We start from the raw sequence: 24,196 nt of genomic DNA, 5'->3' as shown, positions 1-24,196 counted from the left end.
CTCCACACAGACAGCACCCAAGGAATGGTACCAGGGCCCCAGCACTACAAAGCAGCAATGCCAACCACTGTGCCACCGTGCCCTCCAATTATAATTATTGTTGCTAACGTTACTATTATTCCTTTATTTATTTGACTAACAGGTTCCGATAAGCTGGGAGGATTCACGTAGGAGTGGTGTGAATGTATGAGTTGATGTCCGTCATGTAACATTTATTTTTAACGCAGCGCTGACATGCACCGTTTGAGTGTTTTCGTGCGTTTCTGTCTGAGTAACACATAGCTCCCGAGATGCGTTTCTGAGAACTCAGCCGGAACATTTATTAGAGTGTCTACTGTTTTGTAATGCTATTGTCCAGACATATTTGCAGCCATATATATATATACAGTAGCTGAGCATTTTGCAGGCGCGTTCCGAGTAAGGCAGCTTGCTCAGGGGCGTACAGCCGAGATTTGAACCCGCAACTCTTCCGTGTCAAGCCAATATACCATACCGCTTTACCTCAATATTTAAAATATAAAAGGGCGAAAAGGGGTAAGCCGAGAACTTCTAACCACAGGGGTTTCGGGCCGTGCTAGCTATCGAAAACAGAAATAGAACAATCAGGCCAAGCTTCTTGCAGAAAGGAAACTGCATCAAAATTGAATACAAGGGCTTAGCTGTTTTCCAGTAATGCTGTTTTGATTTCAGCCGAGGGGAATGATGATAAATGCGCTCACGTCATGAAACCACCTTAAGTTCCATTCAGACTGCTAATCGTCACTAAATCTAAGCAGTCAAGACACCAGTCTGTTTTGAAGCTGTATTGTTATCGTGCTATTTGCATGTGCTTGTGCAAAGACCACCCCTTGCTATCACTTTTAGGACTCCCCCCTCACTGGGGATGAGTGACTCATGGAGAGAAATAGTTTTGTGATACCGAGGGGGTCTGAACAGCCCACTAATGTAACACTCTTAAAAAAACTATAATAATAATAATAATAATAATAAACTTTATTTGATATAGCACCTTTATGATGGCTTCTCAAAGCGCTTTACAGAATGACAACAACAATAAAAAGAACACACAAGATAAGACACAATTACAACACACAGAGGAGACTGTGGATGATGGTACTAAGTACAGTAGGAGCAGAGGGGTGAAGAATGGAACCAGTTGAGTAAAGGCTCTTCTGAAGAAGAGGGTTTTGAGTCTGGATTTGAAGGAGTTGAGAGAAGGTGACTCTCTGATATCCTTGGGGAGAAAGTTCCATTGCTTGAGGGCATAACAGGAGAAGGCCCTGTCACCCATACAATGTAGACGGGCTTGGGGGACAGTAAGGAGACCAGAATTAAAAGAGCGAAGGTTGCGAGGTGGGGAGTAGGGCGATAATAGTTCAGACAGGTACTGAGGTGCCAAGCCATGCAGAGCCATATAGGTGAGCATGAGGATTTTAAAGTCCACACGGAATTTGACCAGAAGCCAGTGCAAGGACTCCAGGACAGGAGTAATGTGATCACTTGCACTAGACCTGGTCAGGATTCTGACTGCTGAATTTTGGACATACTGCAATTTGTTCAAAGTAGATTTAGATACCCCAGCGAGTAGAGCATTACAGTAGTCAATTCGAGAGAACACAAATGTGTTGATCAGCTTTTCAGCCACAGTTGTCCTTTGCCCTTTTAATGCCCTTTGCCATAATGTCCTTTTAACCTGATAAACCAATTTAAAAACAAATTCTCATTGACAAGAGCTACCTGGAGAGAACCAAAGGCAATTACTGAAGTACTACAAAGTGAAGATACCATCTTCATCAGTAAAGGTGAACTGAAAATGGGGAGGTAAAGTACTGAGTACAGGTGAAGTATTGAGTGAGGTAGTGAGTACAGGTGAAGTATCGAGTGAGGAACGGAGTACAGGTGGAGTATTGAGTTAAGTACTGAGTACAGGTGGAGTACTGAGTGAGGTACTGAATACAGGTGGAGTATTGAGTGAGGAACGGAGTACAGGTGGAATATTGAGTTAAGTACTGAGTACAGGTGGAGTATTGAGTGAGGTAGTGAGTACAGGTAAAGTATTGAGTGAGACAGTGAGTACAGGTAGAGTTTTGATTGAGATAGTGAGAACAAGAGGAGTACTGAGTGAAGGACTGAATACAGGTGGAGTACTGAGTGAGGTACTGAGTACAGGTGGAGTACTGAGTGAAGTACCGAGTACAAGTGGAGTTCTAAGTGAACTATATCCTTAAAGTGTGAAACACCTGCATACAAGAGAACTACCTGACACACCAACGCAACCCCAACGCTCACAGTCTAAAGCAGGAATAGCATGTATCCTCCTATTCAGAGTGTCCAGTAGCAGACTAGACTCTAGTCACTACAGAATTCCGGCTCCACACTCCCGTGATCCCTTGCAAGTCACATGATGTCACACTGGACAGAGGTATCTCTGACGTCCCTAGCATTTACAGGTCATTCAAGTTAAACTAGTCTTTGCCTGAATGAGGCTTGAGATACACAACAAAGTATATAAAACACCACAGGCATGCTGAATGCCTACACTGTGAACGCTAGCAGCTACATATCCTCATTGACGAGTTCTGGATCGGCTGCCAGGCGCCGCTTTTAACAACCAAGATCTTCATTTTTTATCGCACAGTCAGTGTCGGAGTGCATGCCGACCGATATGACTCATGAGCACGTCTTCCCTTTGCTCAAGCGAGCCTGTATTTCATTTACCTCATAAGCAGTTTTCAGTGCCTACAATATGCAAATATTGCAACAACCTCCCCCCCCCCAAAAAAAAACAGCTAAGCTTCATGCTTAACTAGGGCAAGGCAGTCGCCTGGATCCCCTGATGTCTCTGCAGAACGCATGCAGGCCTGGGTAGAGACCCTTGTGTAAAGAGGAGGACGATGCTGTGAGGAGCTAGAATGCCGTATGTCCAGGCTTCAGTTAAAGAGTGCTCTGTATGAGTAAGTCAGGCCTCCTTCATTTTACTTCATTTTACACTCCATGAGAACATTGATAGCCTTCACCTCCCCCCCTAAAAAAATAATCCAAAAATGCTTCTGGAAAATACTTTGGGAATCTTCTAGAATTTCCAAAGGGGTTCCATTCAGATGGTTTATACATCCACCATACTGGACTCCCTCCCCCCCCCCCCACCATCTCCATTGACATTGAAACCGCTATCAATGAAAGCGCTCTTAGCATAGCAGCAGAAGAAAACCTATCGAAACAAGCAGTGGTGGGCTCAGATAAAACCCCAACAGCAGGACGGAAGTGAGCGTTTTCCACTGGCTACAGAGAAGAAGAAAATCGAAACGCACTCAAATATTAGGCACTCATTTAAAGATGAGCGGAACAGTCACAACAGCCGGCGACCCAAGTGAACCTGACTACAAAGAGCTACGTGAGTGACTGAGAGACTGTGAGTCAATTCTCCTCTCATTGTGCAAAAGTATCGTGTCAAGACCGCCCGGCCACGTTCTGTTCACCTCATTACTGGAAGAACTGCGGGCTCTTTTAGCTGACAGGCGACTAACCTTAAAGAATATGTATATTCTAACTCGCCCAGGAAGTTTCATTGCGCTCAAGAGCTCCCTTACTGAACTTCAAGAGATGCTAATTGTTTTAATGCCGTTGTCGCCAATCCAAATGCACCGTGCGTATCAACGTTAAAACTAGAATAAGACGACAATAAATAAGAATGCTACATTAACAAATTCAAATTTTCAAAAGCATGTATGAGCTGTCTCCTCTTGTACACGCGAGGCCTGCGCAAGCATTGCTTGCTCTTTCCAGCTGAAGTCCGATTTGCCTGAAAAAAAGCGCTTAACGCACACGGTGGCCCATGCGCGCCAGGGTATTTCTGTGCGGCGCATTTAGACAGTGGTGAGAGATATTCCTTTAGGCCCAGCAATGCACCTGGTGGCACACACGCAGACGCTAACTGTCAATCAGCTGATGCAGATTTTCTGTTGTGATCCTCGAGACTTCTGATAAACCCCTTGTTTCCGACTCGCGTCACACGCCCAGTTTGAGCGACATCAAAGCGGCCGCAGACGTTCTCGGTTCACATGTGACGCATTTTGACACGGAGAGAGGGAGACGCCCACCTGACAGGGACTCCCGTTCCTGAACGCGCCTCAGTTCAAAAGAGAAACTCCTCAATCCTCTTGTGATCAGACCTCGCACCTCCTTCGCGAGTGGCGCACTGAGACCGAGATTAAACTGACAAGAAAAGATAGGAGTCTCCACCCATATTATTTCAACAAGCATTCAATCCGTTAAATTCAGTTGAGCAGGTGGATTAAATTGCATTTTAATTTGGGAAATCACGGTAAATACTACAACTTGCTTTGGAGGACAAGATGCGACCGATTGCATTGGTTGTGTGGACAATCCTGTGGGCTTCTGGTGAGAAATCATTAATTTATGGTTCTAGCTATTGCAGCAGTAATTTTTTGCAATAAAAAAAATGTATTGAAAACAAGACGGGACGTTATCAGTTCGGGATACCATTAACATGAATCTAATTATCATTGTGTATCATTATTTAATCAATTAATGAGGGATGACGCGATTTTGTGTTTTAATAGCCTAACGAAACCTTTTCTGCAGGGTCTGGTGTCTTATTGTCCCGACACCCAGGCTATTTTGTATTTCTCAAATTCTGCCTAGAGCTCTGAAACTTCACTGTAGTCACTAGCATCCCCTTCCCCCAGAGCGTCTGTTCTGACGGCGTTTACTGAGGATCTGGTCTCCTGCGGGTCTGCTTTCAGAACCACACTTCTTACCGGCGCTGGTTGCGGTGATGAGATCTTATGTTTAAACTGCGGGTCCTCGTTGACATGCATTTCACGGAAAGCGGCGATCCAGTCAGGAAAGATGACGGACTTGACGAAGAGCTTGATTGTATTAGTTTTAACTGAGATTATAATCCAGGCCCCACCAACACTAATGCTAACAACCGGAGCTACTCCAGGTTCGACTGCGCTGATTTTACTTTTAATTTTATTTGTGGCCTTATGTTGTACCCAATCTACTGTACTACACTGTTAGTATTACAATTGAAATTACATTAATGGTCTGGTTCTGCATTTAGGAACAAAAACAGAGGAGTAACAGACAATAACTTGTCGGGTGGACACTGTAGTCACGAGAGACTGCAAAATACATCGCACTGGTTTAGATTTGCATGGCTTTATAATTACTCTACTGCAGTAATGTACCCTAGTCATCTCTATTAAAGTCTATGGCCAGGCATCGCTGTGTATAGATTTTCTAAGAAAACCAAACAAGTTGGGGAGCAGTTATGGTGATTAGGAAGTGATGTTATGGCTAGTGCAAATAATAATAATAAACTATTTTATATAGCGCATTTAACGGTGGCTTCTCAAAGTGTAGAATGACAACTACCACACTAAAATCAAATACACGAGATATGCACGATGAGAATACACACTGAGAGGAGACAGTAGATGGAGGTACTGAGTACAGGAGGAGCGACAAAAATCTCTGAATGCCCATTGCTGGCGTGTGGAAAGCTGTATTTGATGCAAACCGAGCCGCAGGCGCAGGCTGGAAGTGAAATTCAAGTGTTTCCCCATCCTCGGAAAGCGGATTCCGAGATTGTGTCCTCCCGTTATGTCAAAAGGGAATGGACGAGAATCCCCAGAGGTCCTGTTCTGTGTGTGGAGAAGCAGGGCCAGTTTCTCCTCTCTGGAAAGCACAGCCTAACTGCCGATGACCGTTGGCCGATCTGTAGTGACAAGGTAGTGGACTGGAACACCAGTGGCAATGCTCAGACTATACTGTAAGAGTAGAGTAGGGCATGTCAGTTTACAGCGCTTGGATCCTGGGTCCAAGTCTGGCACAGTCTATTTGGAGTTTGCACATTCTCCCAATGGTTTCCTGGCTAGGCTCAGCCAGAGGTGAAAAGCCAGCCTTTACCTCCCTGTACTGTACTAAGAGAAATGGTGCCCCTACCCAGCAGCAGCGAAACATTGTGTGAAGGTCATGTTGGATTTCAAGGCATCACCATACTTTTGGGGTGGCATGTTGGCTAGCCCTACTGTCTTTCAGTGTGGAGGCTCAGGCTTCAATTCCTGGGGTGCTGAGTGTGTGGAGTTTGCATGTTCTCCCCAGGTTCGTGTGGGTTTTCCCTGGGTTCTCCACTTTCCTCCCACAGTCCAAAGACATGCTGGCAGGTTAATTTGGCGTCTGCAAAAACTGGCCCTGGTGCGAGTGTGTGTGTGTGCCTGAGACGGACTGGCACCCCGTTGAGGGTGTACCCTGCCTGGGCTCCCATTGCTGGCCAGGATAGGCTCTGGCTCCCCAGGGGACCCTGAATTGGATAAAGCAGTAAAAAAACTGAAAAGTGGATAATAAGTGCTTGGATTCCATAACAGTTTCAAGGTATTAAACCCTCAGATTCTTTATAAGTGTTTAAGCAAAGCTTCCTTCATCACAACAGCTTCAGGGCAGACAGGGCAGATCAGTAGGTGTCAGCAGGTTAGGGGGACTCAGTCTCTTTGGTGCAGTCTTGAGCAGGGAGAAGACAGCGCAGTGCAGGTGTCACACAGAAGACTTGTTACCAGATTGTTCAAACCACAGAGAAAAGGTTAGATTATCTCACTGTCACACGGGCATTGTTCTGTTGTTGTTAAACAGGCTGTTTAAAGAGAACATGCCAATGTCTTCCTTTAAAATTAACTTTATGGTTATCTTATGGTGGGGGGGCACTGACAGTCCCCAAGGTAATACAGTAATAATACTGTAAGAAGTTTATATAGTAATGTAATACAGTAACACTGTAAGTAGGTAATGTAGTGATATGATAAGTGTAATAATACTATAAGTAGATAATAGAGTAATAGAACACATGTAATAATACTGAAAGGAGGTAGCACGCGTAACAATATTGTAAGCAGGTAGTACATGTAATTATACTGTTAGCAGGTAATATAGTAATAAAATACATGTGATAATACTGTAAGTAAGTAATACAGAGCTAACACAGGTAATAAAACTGTCTGCAAGTAATTTCCATATTTAAATGCAACAGCTCATCATCAAGACAGAGCTTTTCACTGGGACAAGCAAACAGAGAGCACATAATCCACCTCCCCAGAGATGGCAGCCCACCACTGCAAAGCTGGTCCCCATTTACTCTATATAGTCGGGTGGACTGGAGCAACTGGGGGCTATGTACCTCACTCCAGTTACAACAGCAGTGTCTGCAGCACGAATGCAAACCCAACACTCAGGAGTCCAGAGACTTCCCAACCATGCTACACTGCCTCCTAATAATACTGTATCAGTATGGAATAAGTTACTTTCATCCCAGGATATACTGTATTATGTTAATCAAGACTAACAATGAGTTGGTGTGGACTGTGCTTAATTACAATACACTGCACTGCTGTATAGTAGCAGCATATAAGGTTTAAGGGATCAGAGTATAAGGGACTGTTTAAAGGATCTTAGTATTTTGTATAGCACTGAGTCAGTGTTTAGCAACACTATATGTATGGTGCTGTGTGCAGCTCTACAGTATTTTCACAAAATGGGCTACTTGCATATTGAAAGTGAATTCCCACATGTTCTAACTTTAGATAATGCTTTCTATTAATCATATTTTTAATACATGTCTATAAACAGTGACCCAGGGTGAGATGATCGAAGTGTTTGCTGAACACGGATCAACAGCAGTCCTGCCCTGTCTGTCTCACACTCCTCCAAAGAATCCCCTCACTGTCCAGTGGACTAAACGCAATAACATGTAAGTGTGTGACAGTATCTCTCCCTCTCTTTGAAATAAATCAGAATCAGTATTCATCTGTGTTTATGCAGGGACATGCGACTGTCTTTCTCACTCTGTTAATGTACACTTGATGTCCTGTAGGATCTAATTACTGTGCTGTAGTGTCCAGTCAGTCAGTCAGTGTCACTGTGCTGTAGTGCCCAGTCAGTCAGTCAGTCAGTGTCACTGTGCTGTAGTGCCCAGTCAGTCAGTGTTACTACACTATGTCTATAAGTATATATTTTCTCTTTTAACATGTCTGACCTCATCTCTTGTCAGGATGGAGAGCACTGTCTGGAGAATGGAACGTAGCGGGATGGAGTTTTGGGGTTCCCCTGGGCCACAGAGGGCTCAATGCCCACACTCTGGGTTCCAGGATGGAGATTTCAGGCTGATAATACAGGAAGTGAGAGAGTCTGATGCAGGAGAGTACAAGTGCACAGCGAGAGGAAGCAGAGCGACCGTGCAGAAGACTGTAATTTTGAGAATCATCACAGGTACTGGCACAGCACTCCTAAGAGCTAATGTACTGTAGTGTCCAGTCAGTCAGTGTTACTGTGCTTTAGTGTCCAGTCAGTGTCAATGTGCATTAACCATTCTTCTCCTCTGCTCCCTGCCCACTGTCTCTCTCAGTCTTGGTCTCTCAGTCTCTCCCACTTGAGGGATCTACAGTGTCTCTGAACTGCAGCGTTCAGCCCCAGCCACAGAGGGCAACAGTGAGCTGGCTCAACAACGGTACAGTCGTCGGGAACTCCCCAAAGACAGAAGTCACAAAAAAAGGGTGGACATTAACGGTCAAGCGCTTGACCCTGGCAGACGCAACTGATTGGTCATGTGTCGTCCATACCGCGAGACAGACAGGAAGAGGCACACACAGACTGACAGTACGAGGTACGTGATTATTACTGATGTTGATACAATACTCGACAATATTTTTTTTTTCAAGCAACAGGGCAAGGAGAAAAAAAAAGTAATTCTCCATAGAGATTTGCAGGAGTAAAGTGTTACACTGCCCTCTGGTGGAGAAATCTTAATTTTGTGAGAATTCAAGTCGCGCGGGCCAGAGATATTACTTAGTCCCCCAGCTAGACTTGTGCCATTCTCGGGGGATGAACGGGATTATCCCTTCTTGCAGGAATCGCTTCTCCAGCCAGCGATGGTACTGTGTACGGGGCGGTGGGTTCCAGCCTGACTCTGCCCTGCCTGTTCAGTGAAGGCCTCATCCCACAGCAGAAGGGCTGGGAGAGGGAGAGCGGGGGCGCTGTGCCTCAATCCATCACCCCCTCCCCCCCTTCCCCCTCCTCCTTGCCCTCCCTGGACGCGTCGCTGCGCCTGTCCGCCGTGGAGGAGCGGGACGGAGGGGTGTACACCTGCTTCGGCCTAGTGGAGGACAGGAGGATCGAAAGGAGGCTGAGACTGGTCACGGCAAAAGGTAAGGGGGAGGGAGAGGAGGAGACCGGGGTTGAGGAAGGACTGGAGACAGAGAGGGGAGGGAGGATCGGGGAGCAGGGCCAGAGAGGAAGACACAATGAGGGGATAGGAACTGGGGAGAGACTGAGGAGGAGGTGGGGTGAAGGTTTGTCCACCTGATTGTCCACCATGACATTAGACTACATCCGCACAGTACTGATGGAAAGAGAAAGAAAAAGGGGAAAGAAAACAGAGACAATTACGACCTGGACCGCGACACAGAGAGAAGAAGGTGGACGCGGAGAGAGAAAGAGACAAGACTGGATAGAAAAGACAGGGTGACTACAAACACCAGTCGGTATCAACTTAACAGCCTCTCCCCTACCCCCCACAGTCAGAGTAACAGCCCCACCCAAAGCTGGACAGCCCTTGACCCTGACCTGCGACCTCAGCGACGCAACGGGAGTGGACCGGTACAAGTGGTTCAGGGTGACCTCTGATGCCAATGGCACAGAGGTCGTGACCCCTCTGGGCACGAGTTCGGAGAAGAGCTTCCGGGTGGCGGGAGCGGGCGAAGAGCTCTCCGGGGAGCTTGTCTGTCAGTTCCATGGGAAAGAAGGAGCGCTGGGAAACGTCAGCTACCACTTCCACACTTTGGGTACGTTGGAATTTCTTGCTGCTGTAATAGCATTAAGCCCTCATTTAGGAATTACGTCATTATGTAATGAAACTTTGTAGAGCATGCGGTTTTATAGTCATAATTAGGACCAGTGTTTAAATTCATCGGGAACTAGGGGTTTTCTTTATTAACAGAGGGAAAAAAAGAGAGGCACAGTCATCTTCTTTACAATATTGACAAAGATTGCCCTAAAATAAAATTCACTTTCCAACTGCTCCTGTAGCCAAAAAGCAAAAACAAAACTCTTCCCTGGAAATGCCACCATCTAGGACATGAATTGACATGATGCACTTTGAACTATTCAAATGCTAAACCACGTGAGTGATGGAGCGAGTCGAGCCCCCATCACTTTGATCCTTCTGGTTGCTAGAACAGCCGCCAGACAGCGTACGATTATTGATTTGGAGCGCCTCGAGTCGATCACAAGCGTGTTGTTTCAGCTCATTTTTCCGTGAGTCACTAGTGTTTCCCTCCTTCGTTGGCCCTAAAAATGTCGTAGGCCCTCGGCCCTGTGCCTGCAGTGCCTCATGGGAAATCCAGCACTGTCTGAGCTTTTTGAGAACACGTTTGCTGAGCTGCCCTGACATGTCATTTTCCCCCCTCGCAGTGCTCTAAAGTGTGCTTGGATTTTTGTCCAGTTTTTACGACGCTGGTCACAGCCACTGGAGGAAGTCCCAAACAGGAAGCGATGTCTACCATTTCAATTCACCCGATCCAGAACCATTGCCTACTTATTTCACATTAAGAGCAACCCTCTTATCACAGTGAAGCAATATCAGAGTGATTAAACAGCGCCCCATCTTTCTGTGCTAGGAACTGCAGTTTGGAGTTACAATACAATCTGCCATTACCAGAAAGTCATTTGTTCCGAGTCATAGAAAACCCAGAGCTTATCCCAGAATCACGGGTCTCAGAATGGGACACACACCCTCGACAGAATGTCAGCACAGTCCAAATAAATAAGTTCCTTTTTCTTGTTAAATGTTTCTATTTAAATTTTAGTCACTAGAAGGGTGGATTTCTTAAGCAGAGGTGCCCCCCCCTTCTTAAATTAATGATTTAGAGAAACAGAAAGCAAACTTGCAATTCTACACTGATACACCAAAGCAAGTGATGCCCGAGACCTATAGTTTTGTGCATTAAAACTCAGTAGGAGTTTTCACCTTTGTCATCTCTGCACAGGTCGCCTGGAGGCCACCACGAAAGGTGGGTCTTCGAGTCAAGTTGCCATAATAACCACCTTCAGTTTCCTGGTCCTGGTGCTAATCTTAATTCTGCTCCAGATGTACAAAAACCACCAGAGAGTGAGTTCCACGTTGTTACTGGCTCCCTGTCAGCTTGGTTCAAACTGTGTCTCTTTGCACGCTGGAGTGCATCTCTGCGACTGTTGCCATTCGATTTTCTTTGCATCTATTAGCTTGTTTTTTTTTTTCTGTTGTCTCTTTATTAATCAGCCCCTTCCTGCATATGTCTAACGCACTGCGGCTTGAATGTACTTCGGTATCCAGTTAGGATGTCGGTCCTCTCCACTCTCAGCCCTCAATTTCCTGTCCTGTCTCTCTCAAAGCAGTTTTTTGTACAGCAATGTCACTAATAGTGGAAATAATGTTAGCAATGCTAATGTACTGTACAGTAGTGTCCAGTTAATACTTATTTCTTAACCTCTGTTTAAATGTACAGCAGTCTTCAGTAAGACAGTATATCAGAATTAACCCTTATGTTTATCTCTGTCAGTACACTATCATCCGGTAACACTGTACTAAACCGTCTCTCTCCCTCTGCAGCGGAAGATGATATTACCATACCCGGCCCTAGAGACAGTTATTCACTCCTCCTCTCGCGCCCAAGAGAGGACAGAGAGGAAGAAAACAACTGATCCAGAACCAACGACTAATTAGTGCATCTGCAGAACCCCATACCAATGTTCAGACAAAGCCTACAGCTAGGCTGCTTGGCATTTCAGTTGGCTGATCTCTGGTCCAGGGTCTTTAGTGGCAATGAAGCTGAAAACTTTTTGATATATATATATTTTTTTTTTACGTGACTTTATATAGAATTCCAAATATATAAACACAGGTCTTTTTTTTTAACTCTAAATGTTTTGGGTTTGAAAACCAAAAAAAAAACTGTACATAAATGTTAATGTATTAATCTATCAGCTATTTCAGAAGTATTATTAAGTCTGTGTTTCAGTAAGGGTGCCTTAATGTGTCTCTCTGAGAGTGTGTGTGGGTGTGTGTCAGGATATGACTGTGCTCCGAGTGTCAGTCTGTACATCAGGTGTGTGTTTGTCAGGGCGTGTGCGCGGACGTCGGTTTGAGCGAGTTAATTTTCCTATCCTAGGTCACGTCATGCAGTACAGCCTGTGTAACTGAAGTTGCACGGTTCTGAAGGTTTGAAATGTATAGATTCTCGTCTCAGTTTTCTTTGTAAATAAAACGTATGAGTGAGGTGTTTCCTTTTAATTAAAATAAGTCAGAAAAAAATCATTCACCTTTGCATCTTTTCTCGGTAACGATTTTCAATCAGCTCTGGTTCACAACATTGAAAAGCAGAACAGCCTGAATGAGGCAGAGAGCTCCAGTCCAGATGGTTCAATAGGGTCACCATTAAATTTCCAGTTTACAAAGGCCTGGAACAATTTCATTGAGATCATTGTTGATTCTTCTTTTTAAGTTTTTAAGAATTACTCCCATGTTTTCCCTGTAACTTGTGTATTTTCAAGCGTTAGGAAAACAAGGAAGAACCTGGGTGGCCAAAATGTGAATAATTTAATTTCTATATCATTACAAAACATCCGCCTCCCCCAAAATCGTAGCATTGTGAACAGAAAAAACGTCTTAGAAATACGTCCGTCACAAAATCCATCTTCAAAAGCTGTATGTGCTATTATTATCAAATTTAGCAGGTGTTTTGTTAATTTTGGAACTTGAGTTTCTCCAGGACCAGAGCTCGAGACCCCAGCTGTAAATAGTTTTCTCATTTCACCAACATACACAAAGTCAAAGTTAGCAGCCACAGATAGCTGTTTCTCCCTCACCCCTCATCAGAACGGCACAGCTCCAACTTGACCAGGGAAAGACAGATTAAATCTTTTAAGAGTGAGCACTCGCAATGTGTTTCAAATCATTTAGCCCTGACAGTTTCACACGGAGAAGCAGAATCTGATTGGGCCTCAAATTCTGCTGTGAAGATACACTCAGCCCTTGGCAGCCGCTGTGGTCGATCTTAAAAACACAGCAATGGACCCAGCTGATGAGTTTCAAAAAGAGGGAAAACAGCTATCCACAGCTGCTAACATGGACTTCTTCATCCTAATTATTCATATCCATCACTGCCTCTCTACACAATACGTGAATGTGATGGGCTTTTTTGTAAGGCGTTTTTATGTACAGTATGTTTCTGCATCTTGACTCATTGCTGCATGTACTAAGAAGCATTCCCCTAAACACATTGGCGGTGATGCGAAATGACTGCCATGTTTCACCCTTTAATGGTGAATGAAGTGGTTCCCCTCCAACAGTAAAAGAGCTTTGGATTCCTTGAAGGAACTGCTCATTATTATGCACTGGCTTCCTGTCAAATTCCATGTGGACTTTAAAATCCTCATGCTCACCTATAAGGCTCTGCATGGCTTGGCACCACAGCACCTGTCAGATCTATTATCGCCCTACTCCCCACCTCACAACCTCTGCTCTTCTAACTCTGGTCTCCTTACTGTCCCCCAAGCCTGTCTACATTGTATGGGTGACAGGGCCTTCTCCTGTTATGCCCCCAAGCTCTGGAACTCTCTGTCCAAGGATATCAGAGAGTCACCTTCTCTAAACTCCTTCAAATCCAGACTCAAAACCCTCTTCTTCAGAAGAGCCTTTACTGAACTGGTTCCATTCTTCACCCCTCTGCTTTTCTTACTACCACCATCCATGGTCTCCTCTGTGTGTTGTAATTGTGTTTTATCTTGTGTATTCTTTTTATTTATTGTTGTTGTCATTCTGTAAAGCGCTTTGAGAAGCCACCTTTAAAGGTGCTTTATAAAATAAAGTTTTTTATTATTATTATTAAGAACCCAGTTTTGGTAGAGCTGTAAACACAAAAACCTTTAGCACTTAAGCTCCAGACTAAGGGAGTATAAGTCAATTGAGTCATTTGGATCCGTTACACAAGATTGCTCACAGGGCCAAAAAAAGAGAAGTAGAAAAAGACAAAAATATACACTGTACACCACTGTTCTTCCTTAATACACTTGCACTTGCTGCCTTTCTGCCTGACTCTGGGGAGGCAGTGTGTCAGTGTATGCTAAACCGATAGACTGAGTCAGCCAAAGCATCAGTCACCAAATCACTTGTTTTAATCAGCTTCTCAATCAGTTAGAACGTTTAGTCAGCCAGCTTTCTACATCAATGTCTGAAGAAGTCTGCTATTCCACTGTGAAGTTCTATAGAAACTACGCTCCTAAAATAACAGGTGAGTTACTCAATGCAGTGTTAATGTGCTGTCATATCCAGTCACTCTGTATTAATGTGCTGCATTGTCAAGTCATACACTGTAGTGTCCAGTCAGTCACTGTCACTGTGCTGTAGCGTCCAGTCAGTCGGTGTCACTGTCACTGTGCTGTAGCGTCCAGTCAGTTGGTGTCACTGTCACTGTGCTGTAGTGTCCAGTCGATCAGTCACTGTCACTGTGTTGTAGCGTCCAGTCAGTCAGTCAGTCAGTATCACTGTGCTGTAGTCTCCAGTCAGTTTCTGCACTGCACTGTCCAGTGAGTTAGTGCCGATGTGCTGTACTGTATAGATAGTTTTAAAATATATACAGTATGTAGCAGCATGGTGCTTTTCTATTTATAAATGTTTAGTTTACATCATTCCAATATGGCTCATAAGGTCAATATGGCAAGGTTATAATTCCAATGTCATCTCAAGAGTAGAGAGCCATACCTTTAGAAAACCATATATCGATGGAAAAATAAAACCACTGTGCAAGAGGCGTTGTTTTCTGTTCATGCAAGATTAATTTTCCACTTTAAAGTTCCAATTCTGGCCGGCACCCTGTTGAAAGAGTGGTAAACAACAGCACTGGTGCGTTTCTGAAATTGCTGGTAGGAACAGGCCACGCACGCCAGAGCCACATATCTGAACCTCAGAAAGCCCAGAATAAAGAGATCACTATGGGGAAAAAAAAGCAAGGAGAAGGAGAAAATTGTTTTGTAAAGGAGGTTGCCGACAGAGGTGTGTCACAAAAAAGGAGAAGTTGAAAATCTGTTATACCTCAGGAATGGGACATTTTTGCAGCTGTGTGCACTTCTTGCTGCCCTCTAGGGCTGAAACCTGAGAACTTCATGACTTTTATTCAGGATAAAGTCTTTCTGCTTTTATAAAGCATTCTTGATCCTCTTGACATCACTTTCAAAGGGAAACTGCAGTCCCAATTTCTCAGACTGGCTAGCAAATCTCTATAACAAATTCACTGATGGTATAGAAAAAAAAAACTGAATTAAGCACAAAATCATGAAGTTTGTAAAAGTACTGTAATAATAACAATAATAATAATAATAATTGCTTACACTTATATAGCGGTTTTCTGGACACTCCACTCTAAGCGCTTTACAGGTCATGGGGATCCCCTCCACCCCCACCAGTGTGCAGCATCCACCTGGATGATGCGACGGCAGCCATAGTGCGCCAGAACGCTCACCACACATCAGCTCTCAGTGGGGAGGAGAGCAGAGTAATGAAGCCAGTTCATAGATGGGGATTATTAGGAGGCCATGATTGGTAAGGGCCAATGGGAAATTTGGGCAGGACACCGGGGTAACACCCCTACTCTTTTCGAGAAACGCCCTGGGATTTTTAATGACCACAGAGAGTCAGGACCTCGGTTTTACGTCTCATCCGAAGGACTGTTAGTTGCCATGTTGCAAACCTCTGGCCTCACCACAGTCTCGTAACAGAGCTACTGGGTTCCATTTATCGGCAAAACCCTCTCGAAGTCAAGAGCAATATTTCTATCGAATTGTAAGTGATGGATTCACACTCCTGCTTGTTTACAGTGTAAAAGAGCTGCTTCACCTCACCAGATTTTTTGTTGCCATGTTGCGAATCACAGAACATGGCGCTGCGCAGACCAGGAAAGTTCATCTATTTCTTGATGTAAATTGGAGGTTTTCGAAGTGACTGTGTACATTTTACTTTCGTTGTGGTTTGAACTCGGGCTTATTCTTTCTAACCCCAAAATACAAAAAACAGTGTTGCAGTTCCTCTTTAAAAGAACTTGGAGATACTTCTCAAAGTGAAAATCACAAACATTGGGACCTGAAGATATAAAGTTAACTGGTCCTATATTCTTGCCTGGATCATTTTCATCTGATTCTTAAAAGTGATATTGGATTCACATCTCACTCCTTCTGACAATAAAATAGTTCAGTATGAATGTTAAAGAATAAAAGGTATTTTGTGTAATATCTATCTTCCAGTTATCTTAATCATTACAAATTATCAATTTCTGAGAATGTGATCTGTCCAACTTAAAGTGTAATCCTAATTTCCATTGACTATAATAGAAACTGTGCACATTGGATGGTTTATTTAATCATCAGGCTGTGCAAATGATGACCATATTTTTAAGACAATGGAAATAGCCAATTTGGAACAAAAATGATTGTAACTGATGGGTTGATTCAAGTGAAACTGGATAAGATTTCAAGATTTCCATTTGAGGCAGCAATGGTTAATCTTGCTGCCTTACAGTGCTGAGCCTTGGGTTCAATTTCCAAGGTGCTATCTGCGTGGAGTTTGCATGTTCTCCCTGTGTTCATGTGGGTTTCCTCCAGGTGCTTCAGTTTCCTCCCATCGTCCAAAGGCTTTATGGTAGGTTAACTGGCTTCTGGGAAAACTAGTCCTGGTGTGTGTATTTTTGTCTGTGTGACTGCCTTGAAACACACTGTCCAGGGTGGTTTCTGCCTTGCTCCTATTCCTTGCCAGAATAGGTTCTAGGACACTGTGGCCCAGAATTGGATATACAGATATTGATGGATATCGCACGTACTGACAAGTGCATTGATCCTACCGAGATCAAAACCTGCCTGCCTTTTGTAAATAATAATCCTGGGTGTTCCTTTAGGCAGCCCTGCTTTGCTGACTTAGAGAGAAAAACACAAGAACACATCTGGCCTCACAGCTACGCAGAATATTGTTATCGTTATCTTTTCAAATTGCTTTCAGAAAACAGAGAGCAATCTACCAATACAAGGTTACAGCACATACACATTGTCATGTCCATTCAGTTCTTCCTCTGTCTGTATTGTACTGTCCAATCCATCCACTTTCTCTGGATAAGTAGTGCCTGGATTTTAATATGAAGTGGGCTCTACCTCCTTCTGCTTGCCTCTTCCTCTTTCTATTGTGCTGTAGTGCTCAGTGTCTGTAAAGGACCGTCTTACGCTTTTTTTCAGGGAGACAGGATGAGGTGGTCTATGCTGAGGTCAAGAGAGCAGGATCTCAAACATCACAGACAGCACGCCCTGCTGGTCCAGTAGGTCAGTCCCACTCTGCTCTTTCATCAAAGGCCATGAGCTGGAAGTGGCTCCTTTGTCAGACTGACAGAACTGTGAGATGTGATTCTGTTACAATATAGCTGAACATTAATACTGTGTCAATGACAGATCGTCATCATCATAAATGTGAGCTGCTGTACAAATCCCTTACTGCTCCACATATATCTGCCTGCGCAGTTCTGCTCAGAGCCTGTGCAGAAAGAGGAGGTATTCTCTTAGGATGTTATCTGATCCGCCCATATGAATCTGTGATGCATCATGTTCTATCAGCCTTCTTTTTGTCTCTCTTTGGCAGGTCATAGTGTAACAGTGCGGGTGCTCTGTTTGTTTCCTCTAGTTTCTGTGTCCACAGTGAGCGCTGTGCCCAAACATTCTCCTTGCAGACTGGTTGCAGTGTGTCTGGGGCTGTCGTGCATGGTCTTACTGACCATCATCATAGTCCTGAGTGTCCACTGTGAGTATGACAAAATGTGTGCATTTCACTGAAGATTATTGCTATTACAGTGGTGAGGGATATTCATGAATGTGAGGATCTTTTCAGGAAAAACACCCCTAATGAGGATATTATTTTTACCGGAGACCAGTGGGAAACTGTTCCACTATGGGGCTATGTTACACCCATAGATTGAGGCCTGAGGCCCCTGAAAGGTTTGGTAGTTGGGGACAGAGGTCACCCGCCATGGTGATATCACAGTTCCAGGCAACACTGCAGGGTGGATGGTAATCTATTGCAATCTTAGAAGACTGAAGTCCACACTGCACCATTAGTGCTTGGCCAATTGTGAACTCCTGGCGAACGAACTCTGTTTGGGGATGGTTAATGACCTAACACAAGCTGGAACTGTTGATGTCCCAACATTAGGCTCAGCCCTGCAATCTCTGCGGCTCCTTTATGGGTTGAACCATTTAGTAGTCAGATTAAGCTTCTATTTGTAACCAAGTGTAAGTCAGACACTCTACTTTTGGCAGAAATGCAAGGATTTACAGCCCTATCCAAGTTAGTCTTTAAGATTACCTGTTCCTAATTATTATAAACACCCCAAAATTACTGATCAATAAGGCAAGTAACTTGTTTAATTTAACATGAGCTCTAATCCTTGAAGGCTGAAGGTGACTCAGAATTTGGTCCTAAATTATCCCAAAGTGAGTAATTAAAAAATCTCCTGTTGAATTGATCATAATAGAATTATTCCAAACCTTTGGAATCTGGGGATTTAATGGTGACCTATGAAACTTGATGGATTGGGTCTCTCCACGACAAGGGAAAGAAAGGAGACTCCTGCTGTGGTCTGACTGTTTGTTTGAGAGCCTAGAGGGTAGAACATATATTTTCTTACAGATGAAGGAGTTATTCAGAGCATCAGTGAAAATTACAACACCATGTCACAGAGTATTCCTAAGCAGAAGGATGAACTGGATGAACTCCGAGTGAACTACAGCACCCTGGCTGCATCCAATCACAAATTAGAAGCAGACTACCGCACCCTGTCCATGGCCAATCAGAGGTTAAAGGCTGAACACCGTACCCTGTCTGAAGCCAATAAGAAGTTACAGACAGACTACTACACCCTGACTATGGCCAAGGAGACATTAGAGAGCGAGACACAACACCTTCAAATGCAGGAAAACTTACTTCAGAGACAGAAAGAAGACCTAGAGAAAGAGATGGACACATGCCAATTGGGAAAAAATGACCTGCAGGAGAAAAAGCAGAAGCTAGAAGATGAGATCCAGAAAAAAGTAAGGGAGTTTGCAGATGCTCTCATTGAACTATCGAAGAAATGTGAAATTGTGGATCAATACTGTCCCACCGCAAACCAACCTCTACAGGGTGAGTGTCTATATTTTTCTGTTTTGTTCACATGGTAAAGCTGCAATCCAACCCACCACATAAAGCAAGCTCATGGAGGGATAAACAGTCCATTTCAGGTAGTTTTGCAAGTAACTCTTAATATCTTTGCTAGGACAGCTGGCCAAGGACATTTTGCAGGTCTGACATAACCTGGAAAATGTATGCATTTAAAAACTTACAATACCTTGAAAAGGGTGACAAAGTCCACCCACTTTTCATGGAATGTGGTTTAACAGCCAGCTGACTAAGATCAGAAATGTTGCAGGTAACACAGTGTCTGTCAGCTGTAATACTGGTCTCACTCATATTGTTCACTGTTTGCATAGATCTCTGGTCCAGACCCAGACAAGTGGGCTACATTATTGACTGTTTTAAGCTTCCAAAGAGCTAGAATATTAGTGCCACTTTATACACATCCCATACATGCAATTGAACAATTCATCACATTAACTACATTCCAATAGTTATCTGAAAATGGGGAAAGGGGCTAACAAAACTTTGGGATAAGGTGTTAGAAGTGTCAAAGTGACATTGTGATATGCTCTGCAAAGATTACATGTACCACTAATCAGATGTAAAGAAAATATTTTGGAATGTCGTTGCAGAAAAAGAGTTCAGAGCTAAGCATCTATTCTGCATGTGTCAAGCAGTTTGAGAAAGCCATCTTCAATCTGAAACAGGGAAGACCTTGAGGGTGTAGGTCTGAAGCAACTGACAAAATTAATCCAAGACACCACTTCAGTCTTAACAGTGAAAAAATGTCCTATGCTCCCAAATGGAAATAAAAGTAAATTTAGGACCGTGAACAGGAGGCATGTCCCTAAACAGGTGGTGATAGGTACAATAGGTGGAACAAATTTCTCAGCCATCACATTGTAGAAATTCTATAAGAAATGTCGGGGTAAGTGCCTCCAGTAATTCAGCTACTAGCAAACAAATAAGCTAGATTATTTAAATTTGACTCTCGTGTGTCTTCAAGCTTCCTGTTAAAATGAACTAAACTGGACGTGTGATTTTGAAGAACAAAACAAGTTTGAATCCTTTACTTCTGATCCTGAGCCATCGTGGAACTCGAACCTAACTGGGGACAGCTGCACTGTGAAGAGACAGAGCAAGGAGGATGCACCGTGTGAAACAGAGAGCTGCACAGACATTAACTGTTCCCGTTGTCTGTGTTTCTATCATACAGAGCGAGTCTGTCAATACTGTCCTCAGGGCTGGGAGCTCTTCAACTCCAAGTGTTACTACTTCTCTACTGATAAACTGAGCTGGTCTGACAGTGGAAAAGGCTGTAAGACGCAGGGAGCCAACCTGCTGATTATAGACAGCAGAGAGGAACAGGTATGAAAGTTGTGGTAGAGAACGAGGTAAACAATGTAGAAAGACAGGAGCAGTAGAGTTGAAGACACCACGATGGGTGGAGGCAGTGAGAGCTGAGGTGTCTATACCTGGTCCTGAGCTGATGGAGATTAGGACCAGAGAGGGCGGACCTGAAGCAAAATCAGCCAAGGAGACTCATCCCACTTGGAACTCATCAGCTAGGGTGCCTGAAATGATGAGGCAGAAAGGAAACAGAAAAGGGAAAGAGAAACCCAAAGCCAGAAAATTAAGCTGTCCTGCTTAATATATGTCACTGTCAACGTTGCAGATGTGTAACACTGGGCTTCTTGTGTGCAGGAGTTTTTCACACGCCACCCTAAAAGAGATTACTACTGGATTGGACTGAGTGATTCTGACAAAGAGAACTACTGGACCTGGGTGGACAACACTGTATTGACTACAGGGTAAGAGCTGTGGAAGAGTCCAGTACTGACCGACACCCTGACTGAACACACTGTATATACTCACACACTGACCACACAGTTACAGAGTGAGAGAGCAGTCCAGTACTGACCGACACCCTGACTGAACACACTGTATATACTCACACACTGACCACACAGTTACAGAGTGAGAGAGCAGTCCAGTACTGACCTACACCCTGACTGAACACACTGTATATACTCACACACTGACCACACAGTTACAGAGTGAGAGAGCAGTCCAGTACTGACCTACACCCTGACTGAACACACTGTATATACTCACACACTGACCACACAGTTACAGAGTGAGAGAGCAGTCCAGTACTGACCTACACTGTGACTGAATGGACTGCAAATGCACACATATTGACCACAGAGAGAAGGAAATACAGTACCAGAGTAAGACAGGAGTTCAGTACTAACCTACATTATGAAACAATGCATTGTATATACTCACACATTGACCACATACTGTACTTACAGAGAGAGTGCAATACAGTAACAGAGAAAGAAAAAAAGTCTGGCACTGAACTACAACCTGAATGAATGGAAGGAGATACAGAACGGCTGCAGGAAATCATCGCTAAGATCATAGATTCATGCACAGCTCAGCTAAATCACATTTAACAGCACAGTGACAGGATCACTGCCCTGCTAAGCCAGTAGCAGCTACAATCCAATAACTAGGGTGCAAACCTAAAGCTGAGTAGCAACCACATCAGCTCCAACTCTATATGAAAAGGCTTGGTTTGCTGCAAGGACTGTTTGATTTCCAGAAACCAAGCACATAATAATAATAAAAATAATAATAATAATAATTGCTTACACTTATATAGCTCTTTTCTGGACACTCCACTCAAAGCGCTTTACAGGTCATGGGGATCCCCTCCACCCCCACCAGTGTGCAGCCCCACCTGGATGATGCTCCAGTCCTCTCCCCACACACCAGCTCTCAGTGGGGAGGAGAGCAGAGTGATGAAGCCAGTTCAGAGATGGGGATTATTAGGAGGCCATGATTGGTAAAGGCCAGGGGGAAATTTGGTCAGGACACCGGGGTAACACCCCTACTCTTTTCGAGAAACTCCCTGGAATTTTTAATGACCACAGGTTTTACGGTTTTACGTCTCATCCGAAGGACGGCGCCTTTTTACAGTCTACTGTCGCCGTCACTATACTGGGGCATTAGGACCCACACAGACTGCAGGGTGAGCGCCCCCTGCTGACCCCACTAACACCCCTCCCAGCAGCGACCTTAGTTTTTCCCAGGAGGTCTCCAAACCAGGCTCACACCTGCTGAGCTTCAATGGGCTGCCAGTTGTGAGTTGCAGAATGATATGGCTGCTGGCTAAATCAATCATTTAATAATCAACTCTGCACGAAAATGTATTTCCACTATAAAACTAAAATGCCAGCAAATATCCATTCAGTGACTTAACCCAAATTATCATGTTAATATATATTCAAATTCTAATATATATACTAAAAAAAGATGCTTTGTTGCAGGGTTACGAACTTTGCTTAAATGTATTCGGCGACATCCCAATTATCAGTGATAGAGGATTTTACATTCAAAGGTATTTACTTAACATTTAAAATGGAGCAGATGGTGGATGAAATTATGTTAACTGTGCAGTACAGCTATCTAAGCAGTACCTGTATAGTTAACATAAAATACTGTACATGAGATTTTCACAGCAATTTCCCCCAAATTCTGAAAGACATCTTTACACAAGTAACTGCCTTTTCTACAGTAACTCCTCAAACATTAAGTATATGAATATGCATGGTGTAAAAGATAAGCTAATTTACTTATTTATAAAGTAGCTACTTTGCGCACTTATCACAGAGCCTGTATTTCTATGTTGCAATGTCTGAGATATAATGCTATTATCTTTTTTTTGATGTAGGAGGTCTGCAGCTACAAATAACTGGAAAATAATCAAAAGCCCCCAAAATAACGTATTTCCCTATCACTAAATAAAGCATATACAGGAAGTGGTAGCATGAGATTTATTGAAGTGCAGCACTCTGTGCACAATATGACCAGTTCTTCCTGTATTTCAGATACTGGAGCACACCAAAGATTAACAGCAACAGAGCCAACAACTGTGCAGTCATAAATATAAATGCCAAAGGTCTGAAAAACTGGGTTGATGTAGGCTGCATGGCGGCTCATCGAAGGATTTGCGAAACTAAGGCCCTGTCATTTTCCATGTAAACACTCCCCTGTGTGTTAACATGGCAGGGGTGAAACTGAACGGCTGACTCATTGCTGTAGCTCCGTGTCCTGCCTTCTCACAATACAGGAACCACAACTGAAACCGCGCAAGATCATTCTAGCAACTTCCATACAGGTGCTCAGTCTTAATGCACGTGATTTTGTCTGCTATAACCTCTGATGCTCACCTGAAGGCAAATGTGTCTTTGAATCTCTCTGCCTCTTGTATAAATGTAACAGATGAATAAGCCTTCACTATTGCCAATATTCCCTCACTGCCATTTATATTTTAACGGTGAAAATGTCTTTGCGCAAAAGATGTTAAGATTGACTGTGTGGTGTCTCCTAGTCACCAGCAAACTAATAAAGAAATGTTGTCCATATTTGTGTTCACTTCTGAGGTGTATCTGTATGTTGAAGAACATGGTCTAGTGGGATATGTTTTGTAAATCCAAACCCTTTGTATGTTTTGTGGAAAGTTGGTGATCAAGAGCGTTAAGAATGTCTTCTACCAACACCATAGGACCACTCTGAAACTCCCAGGCATTTAAAAGAATTATTGAACTCATTTGGAAAGATGTAGGTCACAAAGTGACCTTCACCAGCACAAAACAGGAATGGCAAAATAAGTCGCATTCCCCCAAAAAATTACTTTTTAAGGGCAAAGGTTCCCCAGTGGCAGTTTTACACAAAAGCTGAAGATGTTTAATGAATTTCACATTGTTCTGAACAACCCTGGCCAGCAGGCATAATCACCCTGCAACTCACAACAGGCAGCCCACCCAAATAAGCAGGTGTGAGCCTGGTCAGTACTTGGATGAGAGGCTTCTGGGAAAAACTAAAGGCTGCTGCTGTAAGTGGTGTTAGTGAGCACCCCCTACTGGCCCCACCCTG

General features: G+C 43.7%; 2 protein-coding genes across 2 annotated transcripts; both read left to right on the top strand.

Moving 5' to 3' along the window:
* Nucleotides 1-4,330: 4,330 nt before the first annotated feature.
* lag3 (lymphocyte activating 3) lies at nt 4,331-11,776 on the top strand. Its single transcript, XM_088940106.1, has 8 exons — nt 4,331-4,401; nt 7,648-7,768; nt 8,069-8,286; nt 8,423-8,680; nt 8,925-9,221; nt 9,594-9,857; nt 11,061-11,182; nt 11,663-11,776. Exons 1-8 carry the CDS (start codon nt 4,356-4,358, stop codon nt 11,774-11,776), a joined length of 1,440 nt encoding a protein of 479 aa, XP_088796232.1. The 5' UTR covers nt 4,331-4,355.
* Nucleotides 11,777-14,229: 2,453 nt separating this feature from the next.
* LOC148816556 (uncharacterized) lies at nt 14,230-23,403 on the top strand. Its single transcript, XM_088940190.1, has 7 exons — nt 14,230-14,342; nt 17,326-17,409; nt 17,765-17,881; nt 18,767-19,258; nt 20,469-20,620; nt 20,957-21,063; nt 23,149-23,403. The coding sequence occupies exons 1-7, from the start codon at nt 14,279-14,281 to the stop codon at nt 23,300-23,302; spliced, it is 1,170 nt and encodes a 389-aa protein (XP_088796316.1). The 5' UTR covers nt 14,230-14,278; the 3' UTR covers nt 23,303-23,403.
* Nucleotides 23,404-24,196: the final 793 nt, after the last annotated feature.

Source organism: Atractosteus spatula, chromosome 22 (assembly GCF_055471065.1).
Source record: "Atractosteus spatula isolate fAtrSpa1 chromosome 22, fAtrSpa1.hap1, whole genome shotgun sequence".
Classification (NCBI taxonomy): domain Eukaryota; kingdom Metazoa; phylum Chordata; class Actinopteri; order Semionotiformes; family Lepisosteidae; genus Atractosteus; species Atractosteus spatula.
The sequence above is the reverse complement of the archived record's forward strand: the minus strand, read 5'-3'. Positions and strand labels throughout refer to the sequence as shown.

What these genes read in the sequence shown, in the direction of transcription:
- LOC148816556 (XM_088940190.1), top strand. Translation starts at nt 14,279, where the DNA reads ATGTCTGAAGAAGTCTGCTATTCCACTGTGAAGTTCTATAGAAACTAC. An exon ending in ACGCCCTGCTGGTCCAGTAG is followed by an intron (nt 17,410 to 17,764) that starts GTCAGTCCCACT and finishes TGTTTCCTCTAG; the next exon opens with TTTCTGTGTCCACAGTGAGC. An exon ending in CATAGTCCTGAGTGTCCACT is followed by an intron (nt 17,882 to 18,766) that starts GTGAGTATGACA and finishes ATTTTCTTACAG; the next exon opens with ATGAAGGAGTTATTCAGAGC.
- lag3 (XM_088940106.1), top strand. Translation starts at nt 4,356, where the DNA reads ATGCGACCGATTGCATTGGTTGTGTGGACAATCCTGTGGGCTTCTG. An exon ending in ACACAGACTGACAGTACGAG is followed by an intron (nt 8,681 to 8,924) that starts GTACGTGATTAT and finishes CCCTTCTTGCAG; the next exon opens with GAATCGCTTCTCCAGCCAGC. An exon ending in CTACCACTTCCACACTTTGG is followed by an intron (nt 9,858 to 11,060) that starts GTACGTTGGAAT and finishes ATCTCTGCACAG; the next exon opens with GTCGCCTGGAGGCCACCACG.